This window comes from Chiroxiphia lanceolata, chromosome 4 (genome assembly GCF_009829145.1).
Source record: "Chiroxiphia lanceolata isolate bChiLan1 chromosome 4, bChiLan1.pri, whole genome shotgun sequence".
NCBI classification, from domain to species: domain Eukaryota; kingdom Metazoa; phylum Chordata; class Aves; order Passeriformes; family Pipridae; genus Chiroxiphia; species Chiroxiphia lanceolata.
In genome coordinates, this window is record NC_045640.1 from 51,211,076 (window position 1) to 51,231,440 (window position 20,365).

General features: G+C 39.6%; 1 protein-coding gene across 1 annotated transcript in view; it reads right to left on the minus strand.

Moving 5' to 3' along the window:
* The window catches only part of NFKB1 (nuclear factor kappa B subunit 1), a 54,697-nt gene extending 34,990 nt beyond the window's left edge, over positions 1 to 19,707 (minus strand). Inside the window, 4 exon segments of the mRNA XM_032684882.1 lie at positions 7,136 to 7,216; positions 7,341 to 7,345; positions 8,334 to 8,385; positions 19,595 to 19,707. Coding sequence (XP_032540773.1) covers positions 7,136 to 7,145 — 10 coding nt within the window. The 5' untranslated portion in view covers positions 7,146 to 7,216; positions 7,341 to 7,345; positions 8,334 to 8,385; positions 19,595 to 19,707.
* Positions 19,708 to 20,365: the final 658 nt, after the last annotated feature.

The window sequence follows — 20,365 nt, forward strand, 5'->3', positions numbered from 1 at the left end:
AGCTCTGAGGTATGGGAATACAAGAGGAATTCAAGCTGCCTCAACATGCCCTAACAGTCAGAGCTGCTTTAAATAAAATCCTGGAACTGAGAAGACTAAACAATTTACATTCTTTTAATAATTTCAGATACACTTCTAAATATACTGTTCCGCTGTGCCTCTAAAAACACTGAATACACTCAATTTGCTTAGAGATGGAGACTCTTGAGATCCATCTTGATCATGGTGCCAACACACAGGATTATGTTCTACTAAAATTCTACTTACATCTTTTAAAGACGGTTTCCTTAAACAACTTACAGTCTCATATGGTGGTTAACTTTATACTATAAACCTCATTTAAAATTCACCAGTTTAAATAGTCTTGGAGCAGACCCTAAATCCAATGAGAATTCAGTGTCACCTGAGTTAAGAATTCATCACCTGATCAAAGCTTAACTCCAGCTCTGATCATTTAGATTATTTACATCAAGAAAGAAAGCTCTCTAGGTGGATGGCTGTGAAATACCTCTTCAAATGCAAGCCACTGGAGTCTGAAAACAACAGTTCCAAGAGGTATGATTTCTTCCCTGCCTCTTGCTAAGCAGACAAGAAGATTTGCATTTTAATGCTAAAAAATCAGTTGTTTTCAATGTAGATCCCAAACAACAGCTTCACTGTGAATACCTACATAATATTTTGCCAGCCATATTCCTGTCGGAATTACGTATCACCACTTCTACTCTATTAAAGGTATTGATGCCGAGGAATCAAGCAAGCTCACTGGGACACGCGGATCCTCCAAAGCAGACAAGGCACAGCGATGTGGCAGAGCCAGCAAGCACACAAAGCATTCCATGCCCTGCCACATCCAGGTGTGATCTGCCTCTGAACAACTGCACCATCGGCAAGTACCACACCAACTACATAGAAGTTGGCTTCGGCACAGAACTACATACTCGCATCAACTTTTATTTGCCAATAAGTCCAGTGTTCAGCAATAATTAAAAACAGCAAGGGATTCATTAATGTATGGTTTGTAGTATGACTTCATGCATCCTTCTCAGTTCCTCAGTACAACTTCATTATAATAAAATAGACCTTTGTGTCTTTGGTCAGCACAGGTCTTAACTGAACAAGCTTCTCTCAACATGGAAGTTGTGATAGATATACCAGTGGATGAAACCAGTGTTCTACTGCTGCAGTTAGCTGACTCAGCCACTGAATTGCCTTCATGCCAAAGTTTTATTGCAAATGTCAGTCACAACAATTTCACATATAAAGATAATTTATTTCCTAAGGCCAACATTTGTCCTTTCATGTGTAAAAGTAAACTTGAAGTCATGCAAAAAATTGCTTCAAGACCATATACACATGACCTTACATTAGAAAGTATGAAAAACAGTTTGGACTTCAACTTTAAAAGATGTAGAGTAATATTTAGCTTTGGCCTTATGTTTCAATTTTTGTCTGTAACAGAGTCAAGATTAACTGAGTTGGGTTTAAGCAATATATCAGCACTTAAATTTAGGACCTCTGTTCATAGACCTCTAACCCTCCTCATACTTTAGGCATCTGAAATTTTATACTTTAACAATCCAGAAGCCTTGTATTTTCTGGGCACTGGCAGAAACAATGCACCTAAAATACAACTGTGTAGTTCAACATTCAACCAAGCCTTGAGGGTACGACCTGCAAAGTAATTGTTCTTTGGCTGTCCTCTTAGGAATTCATTTTCTAGTCATACACATTGGATTAGTACCCACACAAAGTACTATCCCTTTCTCTCAAACATTAGCCAGAAAAGGAAGCATTCTTATCCTATGGCTAAGTGGCTGCAGAAGTCCCCCAGGATGCAGCAGATCCAAGTTTCAATTTTTCCTCAGCATAAGGAAATGCAAATTCCTAATAGAGGGATATACACCATCTTGGCATATTGGAAAGCTCAAAGGAAATTCTTTACACCACTGAAATGGTTTGACCTTGCACAACACTTGTGAAAACTCAGGGAAATTAAAACCTTGGGACTGTGGTTCTTCTTCCCCCTTGGAAAAAGGTTTATAAAAGCAGACAAAGATACCGACTAAAAAAAAATAAATAAAAATCTTACATACTTACATACTTACAATCTTAACACTAGGAAATTGCAAAAAGATGCAGTGCAAATGTGCAAAGGCAAACTAGATGGCTGTTATCATTAATAATATTATATAAATCATATACCAATGTATTTAAAACACAGTTTTGTGAGGTCTTATTTTAACCCTTGGGTTTTGGGACTAAACATTTTCTTTTACAGTGACTAAGTAATTTTCTGGCATAGCATCTGAACCAGACTCAAATAACAGTAGAGTACAATGCCCTTAATTACACCTGACATGCTATTTAAAAATTAAGCAGCAATGTTCAAGAAAACATACAGGCATAAATGGCATATAATTTTGATTATAGAAAGGATTTTACCCCATGAAAGGTCTCATACAACTGTCTTCACTAAATTCTGAATACTTCCCAGAAGTACATTCGACAGCCTAACATCGGCTATGTGTGGTTCCTTCTTTCACTCATAATTTCCCACGGAAAAAAAAAAAAGACATTTAGTGTTTTGCACACGGAAGCTTTTAATATTTCGTTTCTATTACTAGGCATGTCTGGTCTAAGCAGACAGAGAGCAGGAACCTGAAGATAAACACCTTGTAAGAGAAACTAATAATGACGAGATCTGTGATGATTTTTTGCACCTCTGTTGTAGCCTGGAAGGTTGATTGCTTCACATTCTTGTTTAACAAGCAACCCCCTTTTAAATGTTAAACAACCACAAGAAGGAACACTACCTAATGCATAGCTTAAGTTCTACTTTTGCCCTACAGAGAGGCTGAAGGCACACAGTCATGGACTGGCCTTCACACAGGGATCACTCTCATGGTTGCCAAGAGCCAAGTTCTGACACGAGCGCTCCTCACGATTTGCCTGGCATTGCTGCAGCCAGGAGGGCCAAGAACTGTAACTAAAACGTGCAGTCCTCCAGCGTGGAGGGCTTTGGTGCAGACTGCCACATCTTGGGTATGCTTCAGGGCTTCTTTTGCCATCTCCTCACCTCGGTTGCCACAGACCAACTTGCATCCCGCTGCCTCACCTCCAGCCTGAGTCACAGTCCCACTTCCCCACATCTTCTTCAACTGCTAAGTTTCTTCATTTTCCTTCCTGCCTGAGTCAGAGGTCCTCCTGCCTCCTGACCCCACCACACATTCTTTCTTCCTCTTGACAGGCCTCACCCTACACACACACTTCCAAAGGAGCACCCATCTTAGGCTCCCTCTTGATTCCTTCTTCCCACCATAACAAAAATCAAGGAAAAAGGGATCTATCTGTAAGGTTGGTGGGATATGTCTGCAAGTCTGGCAGCGCTGTTGGACTAGTGAGGTCCTTTATCTAACAGCTTAGCTAGTACCTGAAACCATTCAATTCAACCTGCAACCAGTTGTGGACAAGTCTCCCGCTTACCTTCTCTCTGCTTATGGATCTCCCAGAATGGGCATCTCACCCTCGTAATTGCTGTAGAATGGACATGCATGAAAACACTCACAGCCTCTAGGTTTTGATTGTTAAATCCTACACCAACCCTCTTGTTTCCATCCTGGCACTGGTACCTTGCTGCTAAAAGCTCAGACTCAAGACCTAGTGCCTTATCCTTCCTGAAGGCCTGTTGTAGCATTTGCACGTCCTCCCTGTCAGGGATTCACCTGCACAAGAACACACTCTCCAATCTCAACTCTTCAGTGTTCAAAGCATCATGTTTAAAGCAAGCAGCACATGGGCTTTGCTTAACCTCTTCCCTCACTTCACTCTTCAAAACACAAGCACAGAAGATCTAGAAAGAACATCAGAAACAGTATGCAAGTCTGTTCTAGCTTCTGAGAGCTAGGGCCACTGCCTGGGACAGAGAAAATGAACACCCGTTTCGGTTTTGGTAATGGTTGGGCTTCCTTGAATCTCTAACCATATCTTTCTCTGAAAAAATATGTAATAAAGCTTTTTTAAGTGCCTTCTTTTTCCCTCTATGCCCTTCTCATTTCTGAACAGCAAGCATCACACAGAGTTGGACAGAGGAGGTTAAAGAAATACTAGAAAACTAATTTTAGCAGACTCCAGGCAATAATGTTCAGCTCCTGATGGCCCTGCTTCAACTTCAAAGGTTTAAAAACACACCACTTAATGCCAAGAGCTAGTTAGACCATAGCCCCTAGAACACAAAACAATTAACCAGTTCCTGGAACCACCTCTGACTGGCACACAGATTGCTGTGTTCCATGGTTGTAGATGACTTTGTATAATCGAGTAAGAAACATCCCAAATTATAAACCACTTTGCCCACAACTCTGCCCATTTCCTCTCCAATGTAAGGCATCACTTTGTCTCTCCACTACACAGTGGACATCCCATTGATGTGTATCTGCTTTCACACTGTCTAAACATGCCATGGATAATGCTCCCTCCATCCCTGATGCCAGTGAGATTCAGTACCTAACTCTGAAAGGCAGGATACTTCCCAATGAGCCAGAGGCTGACTTTGTGACATACTGGTTGTGCTGGTGGTGCTGTTTTAAACACACAGCTCCATCCTGTAACTTGCACTGTTACGGCACTTGTTATAGATCCATCTCTTTTCCACCAAACGCACACAGAGACTACTTCTCTTTCTAAACGTAGATGCAAATGTAGAACTTGAACCACGTATCTTCTACAGCTTTAGAGATAAAATAACAAATCTTAATTTTTATTTAAAACTGGCATACATGAGAGAGAAAAAGAAGTGAGCAAAGACACCTGAGAACTAACAATGTCATTGAGAAAATCATTGTCCCAATATCTCAAAGGTTTTCTACTATTACTGTAAATATTAACAGCAGAATGTTTATCATCAGAAAGTCCCCAATTTCCCCAGCTTTTTGTTGATTCAGGTACACTGGCATGATATGGCAATCCATGGTTATATATTAAACCTGTCTGCCAATGTAATAGGTCTGACATTGTACATTTATGAATGCACAGACTGAAAGATCATCCAACTGCCCTAGAGAAAAATCCTTTTTAGAACGTTTATTTCACTCTTTCCATATCTCAGTTGGAAGTATTCCTGGAAAATCCCACATGAATTTTTAACTAACCTCGCTGTGTAGAAAGATATCATTAATTAGTCCCTGCTTGGAAACCACTGAAGCAGATTAAAAAAATTATTATATTATCTTACAACTGAAGAGCTAGTCCATAATAACAACAGGGCATAGTTTCAAGCAGGGGAGGAAGTAAGCAATACAGTGATACTACTCAAGAAACAAACTGACTATGGCATCATTAGATGCTGTCAAGCTTTTTTAAATCTTAACTTTTTGTTTGCAATAATCTGAAATGCAGGATTCTTTACTGAATCCTATTTTGTATACAGGGAACTAGGCAGCCATAGTGCAGCAGTAGACAAGAGCAGTGGCACATAAAAAAAAGGCCTTTTTCTAAGCAACTTTGTAAATTAAGGACAAAACTAGACTTAGCTCAGTAAGAGTTTTCTGTGACTGCAGAACTCAATGAATCCTTGACTCCCTGGCACGGTTTTGAAAACACCTGTTTTCTACTTTAGAAAGGACATAGATATCTGAAAGTAAGTTTTATATAAATGAATAATTGGTATGGAAGGAATGATCTGGCATGAGGAGTATAGAGTACGCTTAAAAGGTACATGTAAGAGAGCTCCTTATGGGGAAATTTCCATAACCTTTGTTCCACAGAAACTCTGGGAGGACAGTGAAAAAAACCTCTTGGTGTACAATGCACAAGCTATTTAATCCTACACAGATGAGTCTTAGAGAATAATTTTATCTGTCTTAAAAAACCACACTGCAAACAAATGATTGCAACAATTATTTGTTGGATGTTTGTCCTATTCGTCAAGATTTTGCTCATCAGAACATTCTATCTTGAAAAAATATCTGTACCACATGTGCTTCTTGATGCTTTCTTCCTACTACTCAGTCAAGAAAACTGAAGCATGGTTTAAACAAGGAAACACTAAAACAGTAAGCTGCCTTCATTTTTATTTTAAATCAGCATTTATTGTTACTTCAGGGTGAATTTTCCCTACGAAAGAAAATGCTAACGTTTATTTTATTTACCCTTATATACCTTCCCTGCTGTCAAGTGTATCCAATATTGCAAGCAGAAGGGTTTGCACTTTCAACAAACAAAAGTATTGTAATACAGAAGATACTAGCTACATCCTGATACAACAGTCAGATAGAACAACAGAAGTTCTCCTGCTAAAAGACATTATAGCTATATTGGAGATATATATTGAAAAAATCACATAAGCTTAAATAAAATTTTATTTCCTTCTTCCTTTCATATCACTATTCCAATAAACTAAGCAGGAAAAAAGATTTCCCCAATTCATGCAAAAGTAATAGTAATATAGAAAGTTAATAAGCAAACCAGACAAGGTTATCAAGCAGCTAATCCGATTGAGCTATACTGGGCTTGTATTGTGTTATTACTGTTCTTGAACCTACTGTAAAGCTGCATATCAGACCTCTGCAGAATACTATTTGCTTATTTTCGCAGTTTGTTGCAAATTTGACTCTGACTTTTAATGAGTGTTTTATTCATGAAATTGTCAGGTACTTCTAATACCACACACGCCTTTACAGGAAACAGAGAAGTCCGAAGAGAAGGAAAACACAGGAATTATATTCTCTACATTTTACTAGTGAAAAACAACACCTTAAGAACTACCATAACACCTGAAAGCGTTCAAAAGGAAAAGAATGCAAACTGCAATACAACAGGTAGACGACGGCACAAATTTAGAAAAAACCCAACACCACAATAATTCATAAAATCAGGTCACTCAAAGCTCCTTTGGTCACTGTTCTGGTTTGAGCTGGGAAACTTTTGTTGAAACTTTCAGTTTCTATACAGCCAAAAGGAATCAGATTTGCCTCACTGCTGAAAGTTTCATGGGTAAGAAAAGAGATGCAAAAGATGTAAAAAAAAAATCTAGTTGACAACTTTGCAATCTAGCATTACGAAAGACTGAAACAAAAAGCCTATGAAAAGAATTTTACAAAAGGACAATAGCACCATTACAGAGTAATGGTTCTTTCACCTGTTCGCATTGGTAAGTCCTGAAGTGGATGTAATTTGTACTATTAAATAATGCTTCATTCCCAGAACTTGATCCATTTCACCTCTACTTGGAAAGAACATATACTCTTCATTACTATATGTATACATACTTTGCTAAAGCCTTATCAGCAAAGAATTCAAAGTTCTCTGCAAATATTTAGACTGCAACCTTTTTGAATTACATGAACATCTTATAGCTTAATTTTTTACTGGCAACAGCAGTGCAATGAGCTGATAGCACTGCCCCAAGTTCCACACACCTATCTGACCGCACTGACGCTCAGCACAGTTTGTAAACGTGCATTTTGCTTACATGCACTAACAACTATATATTCAAAAGAGCTTATACAGTAATTTGAAAATCTGACACTAGATGTCTTGCCCAAGGCCTTGCTGAGACCTGTGAGTTTTCATTTTCACTTCGCTGATTAAACCTCACCAGACTACATTCCTTATGTAATATATTGACAAGGTCTAATGCAAGAAACAGTATACCCAGGTTAAAGTTTAATTTATTTTTTTTTTTAACACTGACATGTCTTAACTCACTGTAATTGCTGTCAGGTATAAATCTATCTTCTTCCAAAGTGGAGAAAGATAAAGGAGAAAATACTTGCTCTTTGAAAACGAGAGTGAGTAGAAGTGATCTGTTCTTTATTTAAACTTTTCACCCAAGCACCATTTTCACAGTTCAGATCTAATGAGATCAGGAAGAGCTGATAAGAGTTAGGCCTACCAATCTGTATGAGTGAAGGAACATTTTACTCATCTATGTCAATGCAAATATCATAAAAAATTACACAAAAAGGCCTTGTATGGCATAAGGGGTTTTATTTTAGAAAAAGTCCACTGTCCACCACAGCAGAAACTTCACAGTAAGTGTCACAGGCAGGCAGGGCATAAAAAAGTAATTTTTCCAAATGCTTATTTCAGCAGGTCTAGCTTTCCTTTACATTTCAACCATTTAACTAGTGGCAAGGCACTTTACAGATCACATAAAAATCACCTTAGGAAAAAAAACAACACCTAGATTTCCCCAAATCTGACTTCTTCAGTGCAAAATGCTTTGATATGTCCATGTTGTTAAGCCTAGAAAATGACAGGACAGTATGAGATAAAACCTAAACAGAGAGCTAGAAGAGGATACAGGTATACTGAAAACATACAAATCCACTTACTTGGGGATCAGATACTCCCATAATTAGGAATCTTCTGCTGCCATTTTAAGTCCTGAAACTAAAACCGTGATTAGAACTCTATTTTTTTTTTTTCAATGTACAGCAGTAGAGAAACCTGGAAAATGCTAGAGTTAGAAGTCCCATCTCTAAAACTTCTTATTTTACTCATCACATTAATGATTTTTAAAATACTTTCAAAATTCCTCAGGATTTGGAAGAGACAATGTAAGGACAGGATAGGTTACAGCTGGGATTTTCCACTGCCTACTCTCAAGTAACTAAAAATTAATATTAAAGTCCTGAAGTCAAAATTTCTTCAGGAATTAATTTGTTTCTGTCTTTCCTCTGACTATTCTGTGATTAAGACTTTAGACAAAATCATTACCATACTCTAGCAAAAGCAGGACTCTGCATTCTTACACAATAAAAAGAGCATTCTGAGCATTCATGAATGAATCAGAACGGTTTTCTTGTGAAGTATTGCTAAATGCAAGACAAAGATACCCAAGAAAGAACATCCAATATTTTTTACATTTTATAAATACAAACAGGAGTCAAATATTGACTAATTTTGGACACCTTTATTTCCAGCAGTCCACAAGTACTTAGCACCCACAACGACACAGTGCTGACAATGACAATTATGGACGTACAGCATTCCCAACCCTCTCTCACAGGTCTACATGTAAATGCTGGACACTGGGAATGTTTAGGTTGGCTTAGTTTTCTAGGGGCCAGTAGTGAGGGGCCAGGAACAGAGCCTGTGAATTTGCTTAGGAATTTATAAGGTCTATTAGAAAATATTAGTGTTATTTCCTCTAATGTAGATGTTACTGAAATAATTTTAATTTCACCTATGTTGATCTCTAAAAAAGGCTCTTCAAGGGAACATCTGAAAATAACTGTATGACTACGTCAGGAGGCTCATGTCTGCATGCAAGCAGACACTAAATAAGGTTAATAACTAAGAAGTCAGAAACATGTCACTGGCCCTCATATTCCACCACAATGAACATGAGCCACGTTTTCCAGCAAAGCAAAATGAACTATGAAAACTATTGCACTATGAAGGAGAGTTGCAAACGATCAGTAAATCGGTAAAGAAAAACTGAGTCACCATGTACCTTCTACAGCAACTAGAAAGGTAAGTATCAATATGAAAATTGGAATACTTAGGTACTTCACTTTGATGGAGACTCAGCTCATTAACAACCTCCAAAGCCAACATATAGGCACCCATCCCACACAAACTAGAAAATGGGAAAAAAAAATAAAATAGAGAAATAGGAGACACTTACACAGTTGACTTTCAGGAAAAGGAGGTTCATGTGGATAAAATTATTTTTGACTCTACAAAGTAAAAAGTACACACCTGACTGTAATTCAGTTTTAGAGAGAAATATTTACTGGGTAATATTTATTTGTAGTGTTTGAGCAAACATCAAATAACTGGTCATAAGATTTCAGACAAAAATTAGTAACAGATATAACAAGCAGCCAATGTCACCCATGCTGTACTTTATCACCCAACACATCAGGATTTGAGCAATATAAAAAATACCAGTCAATTACATTACTTCATAGGCACATTCACAAAACATTATTTTCATCAACAACCTGTTATTGTTATTATTAATTTTTATGGAAAAAGTCGACACAGGATGCATAAATACCCCTTCAGCATACAACAAACTTTGCTAAGATGTTTTTGTTTGACTTCTGTTCCATAGAAATAAAATAATCATCATTGCCAACTGACATACTGAAATCACTGAAACAACTGTAGTTTAGTTTTTGTCAAACAGTTCCCAGTGAAAAGTGTCAGTATTACAGAAAACAATCTGAATAGCTCAATAGCCAACATTATTTACAAAGCATCAGAAAATACCAACCCTCTTGATGCACCCTGCTTAGGTAACTGAGTGCAAATGCCATGTTTCTTCTGCATAAACAGAATAAAAACTGGTCCTAAAAGTCTTGTTTTGTGATCTCATATTTAAACACTTACTATATCGAGTCACATATGCAAAACTGTGTTCAAAAATACCTACCCAGACAACACAGTAAATGTCCTTGTTCAAAAAAAATATTTTGAGGAGCTAATGTGAATAGCATCTGCCTACTTGCCTGTTTGCTAAATCTGCAAAACCCAAAGCAAGCATCTCACAGCTTTTTCTGCAAGCCCAATAGGACAAATTTAACAGTATGTTCTATTGCCTTTGCCCTATTCTAGTTTCTCAGACTGCACCACTCTCCCTCCAGCAGAACTCTGGGAGAACAGCAGTTCTCACACCTGCTATGCTTCCTGGTCACATCTACAGTTCTACATTACATGACTTTCCAACAAAGCGGAAAAATATCGCAGAGGCAGTATTTCTGAAAACTTTCCATTTTAAGTACTTTGATGTAAAAATTAAAATCCATACAGAAATAAAATCTATGTCTATCTGAATTTCACCTTATGAATGCAGTCATTTCTGCCTTTTTAGCTGATGCAGTGAACAATGTCATGACAGCAAAACAGCAGCTATTACATATGTCCCCACTGCAGTACTACATTCAGCTCTGGGGTCCTCAGCACAAGAAGGACATGGACATGTTGGAGCAAGTCCAGGGGAGGGTCACAAAGATGCTCACAGGGCTGGGACACCTCTGCTCTGCAGACCGGCTGAGAGGGTTGCAGCTGTTCACCCTGGAGAAGACTCCAGGGAGACCTTGCAGCACCTTCCAAGTACCTAGAGAGGGTCTACAGGAAAGCTGGAGAGGACTTTTTACGAGGGTATGTAGTGACGAGGCAAGGGGACATGGCTTTAAACCAACAGAGGGTAGGTTTACATCAGATAGAAGGAATAAATTCTTCATTTAGGAGGGTGGTGAGACACTGGCACAGTTTGCCCAGAGAAGGTGTGGATGCCCCAGCCCTGGAAGTGTTCAAGGCCAGGTTGGATAGGCTTTGAGCAACCTGGTCTAGTGGGAGGTGTCCCTGCCCATGATGCAGGGGGGCTAGAACTAGATCATCTTTGAGGTCCCTTCCAACCCAAACTATTCTATGATTCTATGAACATTACAATTGGAAGCAGTAAAGCAACTACCTACATATTGCAGGTATGTACTAATGAATGTCTAACCAGGTATCAAACACAGTCTCTCTTGCATCAACAGCACAGGCTGCTGTTACTTGAGATCTTTTGTGTTCAACAGTCAGCTGCAGTGTTTGGGGGGGGGGAAGGTTAAAGACTTTCTCAGGTCTGAATGCTAAGCCAGTTTATTATAAAGAGATTATGATTTTGATGTGCAAATATCATCTTTGTGTATGTGAACTGACACTTGATTGCCTTTTCAGGGCCTAGACAAAGATTTAACCCAGTAGCTTCAAATGACCCTTCTAAATGACTGAAAACACTCTCAGTTTCACTGTTTTGTCCTCTTCAAGCCAGACAAATGACAAAAATGTTCTGGGACCCCTAACCTCCAAACTAGAATTTGTTTCCTTAGGATTATTAGTTAACAAATCTCTACACTTCCTCTTCTTACATGAAAATTGTGCAAATCCAGAGTGTTGATAACGATCAAAAGCGAAAAAGACACTTGCAGAAAAAGAGTCCCTAGCATTAGCTGTATGACTTTTAATGGTCTCTTCCCTTACTGCTCCATTTTCTACACTCCTTTCCTACATGCATCAAGTGGTAAGATTAGCCTCTACCTCGTGTAGCTTTGTTCATTCTCTCCCTACATGAGCTGCCACCTCTATGAGCAGAGACTGCCACCTCTCTCTCATTGGAAGATGACTCAATTAAAATTGTTTTGTGGAAGTTCATGTTATTATATATGCCCACTTCCTGCATAATCTCCAATTCTCACAGTTGTATTGCACACTTGCATCTACAATAAAAAATGCCCCAACATCTGCGACTACAGGCAACCCAAGCAGTCTCCACCCTGGAGATTGTCTGAAGTCTTTCAGATAACAAGGCTCAGGAAACAAAACATTTCAATTCACAGTATTTTTAAGTGTGAAAATTTAAAGGCGGGTGAAGCAACTTCATTTAGCTCCTAGTGCAATGGGAAAATGTAAAATCCAGCTAAACTTGCCCAAAACCACACAGCTGTACCTACTGAGGTGTGTACGTGTGCGCATATGCATACATGTGCAGTATTCCTTTCTCCTCACAACAGGTCAATTGCTACTTTGAAAAGGTTTAAAAGGGAGAAAAAAACCCAACGACTAGGAAGTTGTGCATACATACACATATATGGAAGACGATGGGGTTGCACCAAACAACCAAGCAAACAGAATGGCAGTTTACTCGCCATCACTCCTCCTCCTCAGTAACCAAATGGCACAAGGTACAAGTAGGCATAGCTGGAAGAACCACGACTTCATTTATTGCATTCCGAATAATTGTTTTAAAGCTTCAAAAGGATCAGGCATTTAAAATGGAAACAACATAATTAATGTAGGAATGCTCTCATCCAGGAACAAGAATTCTCATTGCTGTTTATCCCAATCATTTGATTTCAGAGCTCTTCCCTGTTCTCCAACATGCATTGCGTTCACCTTTTAAAAACAAAGACAAACTTTCCCTACCCAATTTTTTCAGCCCTCCTGACTTAATCAGAGTCCAGATCCTTCCCTCTACTTCTCTTCAACTTTCCAGCCTGAATTCAAAGCATGAGGTAAACCCCTGTCTTCTTTGATCCCTACAAACTTGGAATGGGAACTTCCTATTACCTTTCTGCAGACAATCATGATCTTTATTACCCACTCCATTGTGAACTGGAATTAGTCTGATGGTTTAAATAAATTTCTTCATTGAAGAACATTCATTGCTTACTTTATGAGATGTTTTACATCAACCTGTTCTCACCTTTCAAGGCTGGGATTCAGAAGCAAGCCTCAAGGTGAAAAACTCACCCTGCTACACTTCAACTGATCTGATATACAGAAAGAACAATACTTCCTGAAAATATTCTAGCAGAGTGCTTTTTCTCTTTAACTTGGCTTTCATTGTAATTTACCTGTTAAAAATAAACTTAACTGAACACTGAATGAAAGTAATGAAATCCGCTGTGGCTATGTTCTTAGCCTGTTTATTTTGCTTACTAAAATAGAGAGGAATGAGGATGAAAAAAAAGCAAAGACATTTGTGCTTTATATATTATATTGAAAGTATATTTTTGCTACATCAGGGCTATAAATATGGCAGACTATGTGACTGCAGAGCACTATGTTTTTAGGAACAGCAGCTATGAAATTCTGAGGTAGAAACAGTAACTGCTGTATCATAACAGTCTCTACCATGTCTTTTACCTGGCATTGTTTATTTAACTTTAAGTGGCAACTATTTATCCTTGAGTCTCACTCTCCTACCCTTTGCAAAACATAATCTGTACCTGTATAGAGACAATTGTTCTAGAGACCAAATTTCCCAAACAGAGATGCTGGGAAAAAGTATTGTGCAACAGAGACTTGGAATTGCTGGGTCAGTGAGGGAAGGAGGACAAGAGCTGCTGAGATGATTTTGGCTAGAGGCCAGAGCATGCTGCCCTGACAGATCTGAGATACTGATCCAAGCTGTTTAGTCTCAAGCCTTCACACTACAGTCCCTTCAAAGTCAGGACGCTGCTCACCCCTTTTCAATGCATGGCCTTTCACCCCTGCTTCTGGCCACCTCTTGAATTCATCCAGCACTTCATTTCCCTTGCATTCAGTATTTTTCCCAGAAGTACAAGCTCCAGAGTAAAAACCATTTTATTCAAAATAAGAGGTGATAAACAACTAAAGTATTATGTATTATATGAAGTAAATAGAACCAAAATATAAGGCAACATCATGCATACCGTCACCACAATATTGGCGTAGTATCTTTAGCACAAATAGGAAAGAAAAAACATGCTAAACACAAGAAGAGATTGCTAACTTGCTCAGTCAACAAGAAGCCCCATCAACTATGTTATTTTGAAGAAGTTTTAACTCAGTAATGAAACAAATTTGAAATTTGCCTTTAAATGTACATGTTTACTACTTTTCTTCTCCCCATCTATGACTTCAAACACTGGGGCTGAAGGGAGTGTTTTAAGGAAACTGTATTCTCAGTATACAACTCAACAATGCTCAATTCGCTAAAGCAGCAAAAGGAAGTTGCATTTTTACATTCCTTCAGGTACTACAAAGATGTGTAATCGCTCAATGAAGATTGAGTGTAATTTCTCAGTATACAGTAAGGAAACTTTGTGCAGAGGAGACATTTTTATCAAAGATTCTACTTTCCTCCTGCAGACTTTTTCTTATCCATAGACTGTTGCATTTGCAATAACACTACATAAACCTAAATGACACTGTTTGTTTTTCTAATTTAACAACACGAATTGCCTCCTCTTCTTACTAATTAAGCCTGTTTATTATTTCCTGTTGGGTGGGACCTGGCAGTTGTCTCTGTGTACTTTTAAAATTTAAAACTGTTGAATTTAAATTTTTCAAATATTTCAGTCGTGAGCAGATGCATTATTAGACAGCAGCATAAACCTACAAATATTAGGAAATTAAATCAATCGCAAATATTTAAGAGATTTCAGAGTGTGATGCTCTATATCAGAATTGCTGGGTGCAAAATTATTTTACGATTCAAAATCTAGAATCAAATTTTTTACAGCAAATTTATTATTATTTGAAGAAAAAAAAAATCATAGCATAAGAAAATTCAATTGGCAAAGAGTAACTGGACTACCTGAATGGTTGCTCTATTAACTATCTATGCAAACAGAACTTTTGGTTTATTCCTTTCCGAAGTATCAAAGTAGTGAACTAGTATGTCAAGAGGAAACACTAAATGCCATGAACATATAAACTGTTTTTCCACGATATTGTTGGAATAAAGTTAGAATGTTTTTGTTTAAAACATATTCAAAGCAACTTAAACCAAAGGAATAACAGTATTCAAATATATGGCAAATATATTCTGGTACACGTTTATGCTAAGTATATGTAAAAATACTGAGGTTCAACACAGCAAAACAGCTCTAGTAAACTACACTGTATTTTAGTCACGTGGGGTGTTATTGCTACTTGAACTAACTGAATATCATGTTAAAATGTTGTTACTTTTCCTACAGATCAAAAAAAAGACTAACATGTTCTCTACAAATAGTTCTATTTCATATAGAAGTTGTTCATCAGTCGAATTTTGAATTAACAAGCCACATATACCCATTTCATAAGCCTTAAGTGTCATGAATCATCAATATTAAACTGCAAACTTTTCCCTTTTTTTTTTTTAGGGGGGGGCGGGGGAGAGTGGTGGGAGGGGAACACGGGAAGAACAGTGTTTCTGAGAAGCCAAGTAACGAGTAAACCCGATTTCAGAAGTCTAGTTGACATAAGGTTTCCTGTTATCATCAAGTTCACTTATACAAGTTCTGGGGTCTTACTGAAGACAGTCCCCTATTTTATAAACAACAGTGGCAGAAGAGGGCTCAGAAAATAGCAAGGGCTGTTAGCACTGCAATCACAAAAGTCAGCTAAGGGATTCTCAGCGTCCCTTTAGTTCCAAACAGCCACTGAAAACATAACATGACAGAAACAGTTTACTAACACCAGTAAGTGGAACCAAACAGGTCAAGCTGAGTCCAGCACAGTCACAGCTATACCCTCGTTTTCAAATCTATAGACGTAAAGTGGTTACTAAGGCTTATTTTTTGCTTTTTACAAAGAAATGGTAAAACTCTTGTAGTCTCAGTTTTCTATAGCAACCTATGACACAACAAAACTCACTTGGACTAAACTAATGAGACAAAAAATCACATGCTTACTTTGTTTTTACTTCATTTTTATGTTAAAATCTGTCCATCTTTAAACAGATAGAAATATGATCTTCAGCAGAAACAAAAAACTAAAACCAAACCCAAGTAAAACAAACAAAAAAACACAAACAAACCCAAACACCACACAACTCAGACCTACTTTGCACTTGACCTGTTGATGCCAGAACAATTTGCTTGGAGGACACAATGAAACAGAGGTATTTCAGTTTAGCATTTTAAAAGAAGAAAAAACCCATATCTGTGTCACTGATTTCAAAAGAACATACAAGTTGAAAGGGGGAAATAATGCTAGTAGTAGCAATAGTAGCTTCCTCCCCACACATAGTCTGTCAGCTTCACCTAAATGCTAAACAAAGGATTTTACCTTGAGACTATAATAATTGAAACATCTTTCAAGGCCTTACTTTTGAAACTGTCAACAGTGCTTCAGCAAATACATATGTTTAAATGAAAGCACTGAAGAAGATTCAGCGAATTATTTCTGTGCTTGAAGTTAGATGCAAACTTACTGCCTGACTGACCTAAGGGCACAGTTAACACAACTACAATTATGATCTTATCAATGTAGAACTTCTTAAAAGGTTCACAGCTTATTTAGAGGACATCAAATTACAACTTCCACTTCTAAAATACCTGTGTCAAAGCTAAAAGTGACCAAAACCAGGAACTGGTTTTTCACTCCGCCTGAAACATTCTTTCCTCTTTGTTTCATAATAGCTGTGTTATTTTGTCTGAGAACCAAAGGAAAGCTATCAACTTGTTAGAAAAAAGACTTTTCAGCTAACTTTAGACTTTTCATTAGTTGCTTACCTAAATGAGTAACAATTTTCTTTAAGTCTGATACTTTTGAATTCAGAGTTGGCAAACAGCACTGACAGGCGAAAATATCTTAGCAAGTTATTTTGAAGCGATCTATGAAAACACAGAATTAACCAGAATCTCTGAAGACCACAGAATTTCATCATCACTACATCAGAAAACCAACTGTAAGTTAGTAAAAAATATATTGTCTTTCACTGTATCTTTGCAACTTCAAACCCAAAATCTACTTTGTATACAAGCACCCTTGACAGTAAAGACTCACAGGCCTTCAAACTTAGTTCCTGTACTTCCACGCTCAGCAACAAGCACAATGACATTAATTCCTAACTGAACATATTTCTGGAGTTTGCATGTATTCATATTACAGTGGCATGGGAAGTTTTTGGGAAACTCAAAAATCCATTATTCAGCAAATTTGCGTCAGTGATATTTATTTGTAGGTATCCTACTGAATTCATGTAAATGCCACTTAAATGAAAAAATGCAAATTTAAATTTATTATTAAAATTGATTTTTAAAGTCAAATACATAGTAACTGAGAAACAATTAGAACTGCTGGTTTTCAACAAATGAAGCAGAAAATTTTCAAATGTGCACATCAGTGAAATATCTCTGTCTGATTTCCACCCTCTCACCCTCTTCCAAGATTCTTTTTTTCTCTCTCCCAGCAAACTTTTTTCCAGCAAACTTTTCTGATTTCAAAATAAACACTACAAAAACATTACCAAGGTGCTGCTAGAATGAAGTAAATGCAGGTATGAAGTTTATCTGCTACAACACTGTTTTTTAAAAACATACAACATGATGCAAAGTGATACAAAGCTGTTCTCTTATCTCTAGTCATCGTATTCATTTCTCGCATGAGAAAATGACTCCATTTTTTGATGACTATCACTGATTGATATTTCTTTCCTTACAAAGGGTGGAAAGAAATATTTCAGATTAAGTTATTTAACTAATCTTGCACAGATTTCAGCACTGAGATTCCTTGAAATCTCCACACACTGTGGCAGATTCTGACAATAATATTTCAGCATAACTGTTAGCTAAATTCTTGAACCAGAGAAGTTTGCAGAACTGAGCATCTGCTTCTGGATTGTTACAGGCTGCTTTATCATCTTTCATTTTCTCAGTTGAACTGTAGTCATTTCTGTAGATTACAAAACATTGCAGACAGGATATCTTAGAATGACGTCTTGGTTAATGCTTTCCTAGAAGGGGCAGCTACATTCTTTTCTGAAAGAGCAAAAATGCTTTGACTGAAACGCTATTTCAAAAGTTGATACTACACAGTATATAGCACAGAGACTCCGGATGTCAATAAAATCAAAGTGCTAAATTTTCAACTCTGTTCTGTGAGCTTGACAGTAGTAGTGTAGCACCTCACAGAATCTAAGAAATGAAGTGTTAAGGCAAAGAATTCATCCACTTTTCTCTCTGAACAGAGTAAGTGAAAAGAGAACTGAAGCACAAAACATGTCAAATATGATCAGCACTTTAAAACTGCTTTTAAAAATAATAATAATCTGTATTTCCTTTAAAATGTTACTCTTAAGCAAAGATTTTGAGCATTTTAAAACAGGAAGTTGAAACAGCAGATGATCCCTTGTCTCTTAAGTCTTATTCCCCAAATGCTTACAGGCACTCACATTCACTTATTTGAATGAAATTACATAGTAGTACGCTGCATTATGATAATAGCCCAACAACACATAGCATGTGTCACAGAAATAATACTCTGCTTTTTGTTCACATAAAATGTCAACAGTACTTTTTTACCAAAGTTACCATCAAAGCAAAAAGCATCGATAGGCAAAAAAATTTGTGATGATGAGAAGTTGGATATTCTTGAGTTTTAGGTCAAGTGTAACAGACCAATCAGTCTAATAATATTCCTCCTCATGATGAGAACTTTTCGGTTTCATCACTTATTACTATATTACCTTTAAAAACCTCACTATTTCCTACCTTTTAACGCAGTCTTTTTTAAATACTATCTGCGACACTCTTGGGCTCCACCCAAGACGAAGACACCCGAAGCCGCCAGTACCAAACCCACGTTTTGATGCTGTGCCCCGACGGGCGCTCCCGGCTGTGTCTCAGGTGGAGCACGTACGTGTGTCACCTTCGAAACCAAAACTGACAAGAGCAGCACCTTCTTCGCCCTACGAGCACCCTCCACGCCGTCAGCACAAATCGGGCTTTCAGAATTTTTCACTTTACCGGAGAGCCCGTCACAGACACCCCTTTCCTCGCCAGGAAGACCCCTGTAGCACCCCAGCAGAAAAGCCCTGCCCGGCATCCCGCCCGCTCCCCCGGCTCGCCGCAGCCGCCGCGCCGAGCGCCGGCGAATCCCGCGGCAGCTCCTCCCGGCGCTCCAGCGGGAGCTCCGCGCCCGGGCCGAGGTGGCAGGCGCGGGGCTGTTCCCTGGGACACGCTTCCCGCCGGCAAACCTCCGCTCCGTGGGCTGCCGCGCTCCCCGCGGCGCTGCCGCCGCCCAGCCCAGCCCGAGCTGGCGCGGGGCAGAGGGAGCGCAGCCAGGGGCAGGCGGGCGCCGAGGCACGGACAGCGGAGAAAGAAAGCGGCGAGCGGCGGGTCAGGGGCCGCCTGGGGCTCACCGGGGCAGGGCAGGGCTGGCGGCGCCTCGTCCTCCAGGTCGTGGTGGCGGTGTGCCGCCGGCGGGTCCCTCAGCGCCGCGCCATGTAAGCGGCCTGCCGCCTCCCGCGCCCCGGCTCCGCTCCGCGCGGAGTTTCCCCCTCCTCCCCGCCCGCCCCGCCGGCCAGGGCAGCCGAGCGGCACCGGCCTGCGCAGCCTCCGCCCCTGCCCCCGGCCCGCCGCACTTCCTGGCTGGAAATTCCCGCTGACGCTCCGGCAGCGCGAAGGGCCGCGCGGGCGGGGCGGGGCAGGAGCGGGAGCGGGAGCAGGAGCAGGAGCAGGAGCGAGCGGCCGTCGGGGCAGGAGGAGGGGCGCTCGAGCCGCCCCGGGCGGCATCGCGGGGAGGCAGCGGGGAAGGAGCCGGGGCAGCGCCTGCCGCTCACCCGCTCGCCGGACACGAGATCCCTCTCCCGAGGACAGGCCCTCCCGCCCGGATGATGCCGCGTAAACACGCGAGCCTTTTCATCCCAGTGGCGCTATCGTCGCCGGAAGAGCAATCCTGTCGTTGTCCACGTTCCTTGCCCCACGGCGACAATTCGCGACTCTTCTGTAGAGACAGGCCCGACCCGGTGGCTGCCAATGGTTTCTTAGTGGTTGACCCTTAAAAGGTTTTGGAAGGGAAGAGAGACTATGCACAGACTGAATGTAACCCCACTCACCCACCGTCTGGCTGGCTTTCCCAGGCACTTCACAAAGAAGGTTTACAAGTTGATTTCCTGAAAATATCAGCAGGG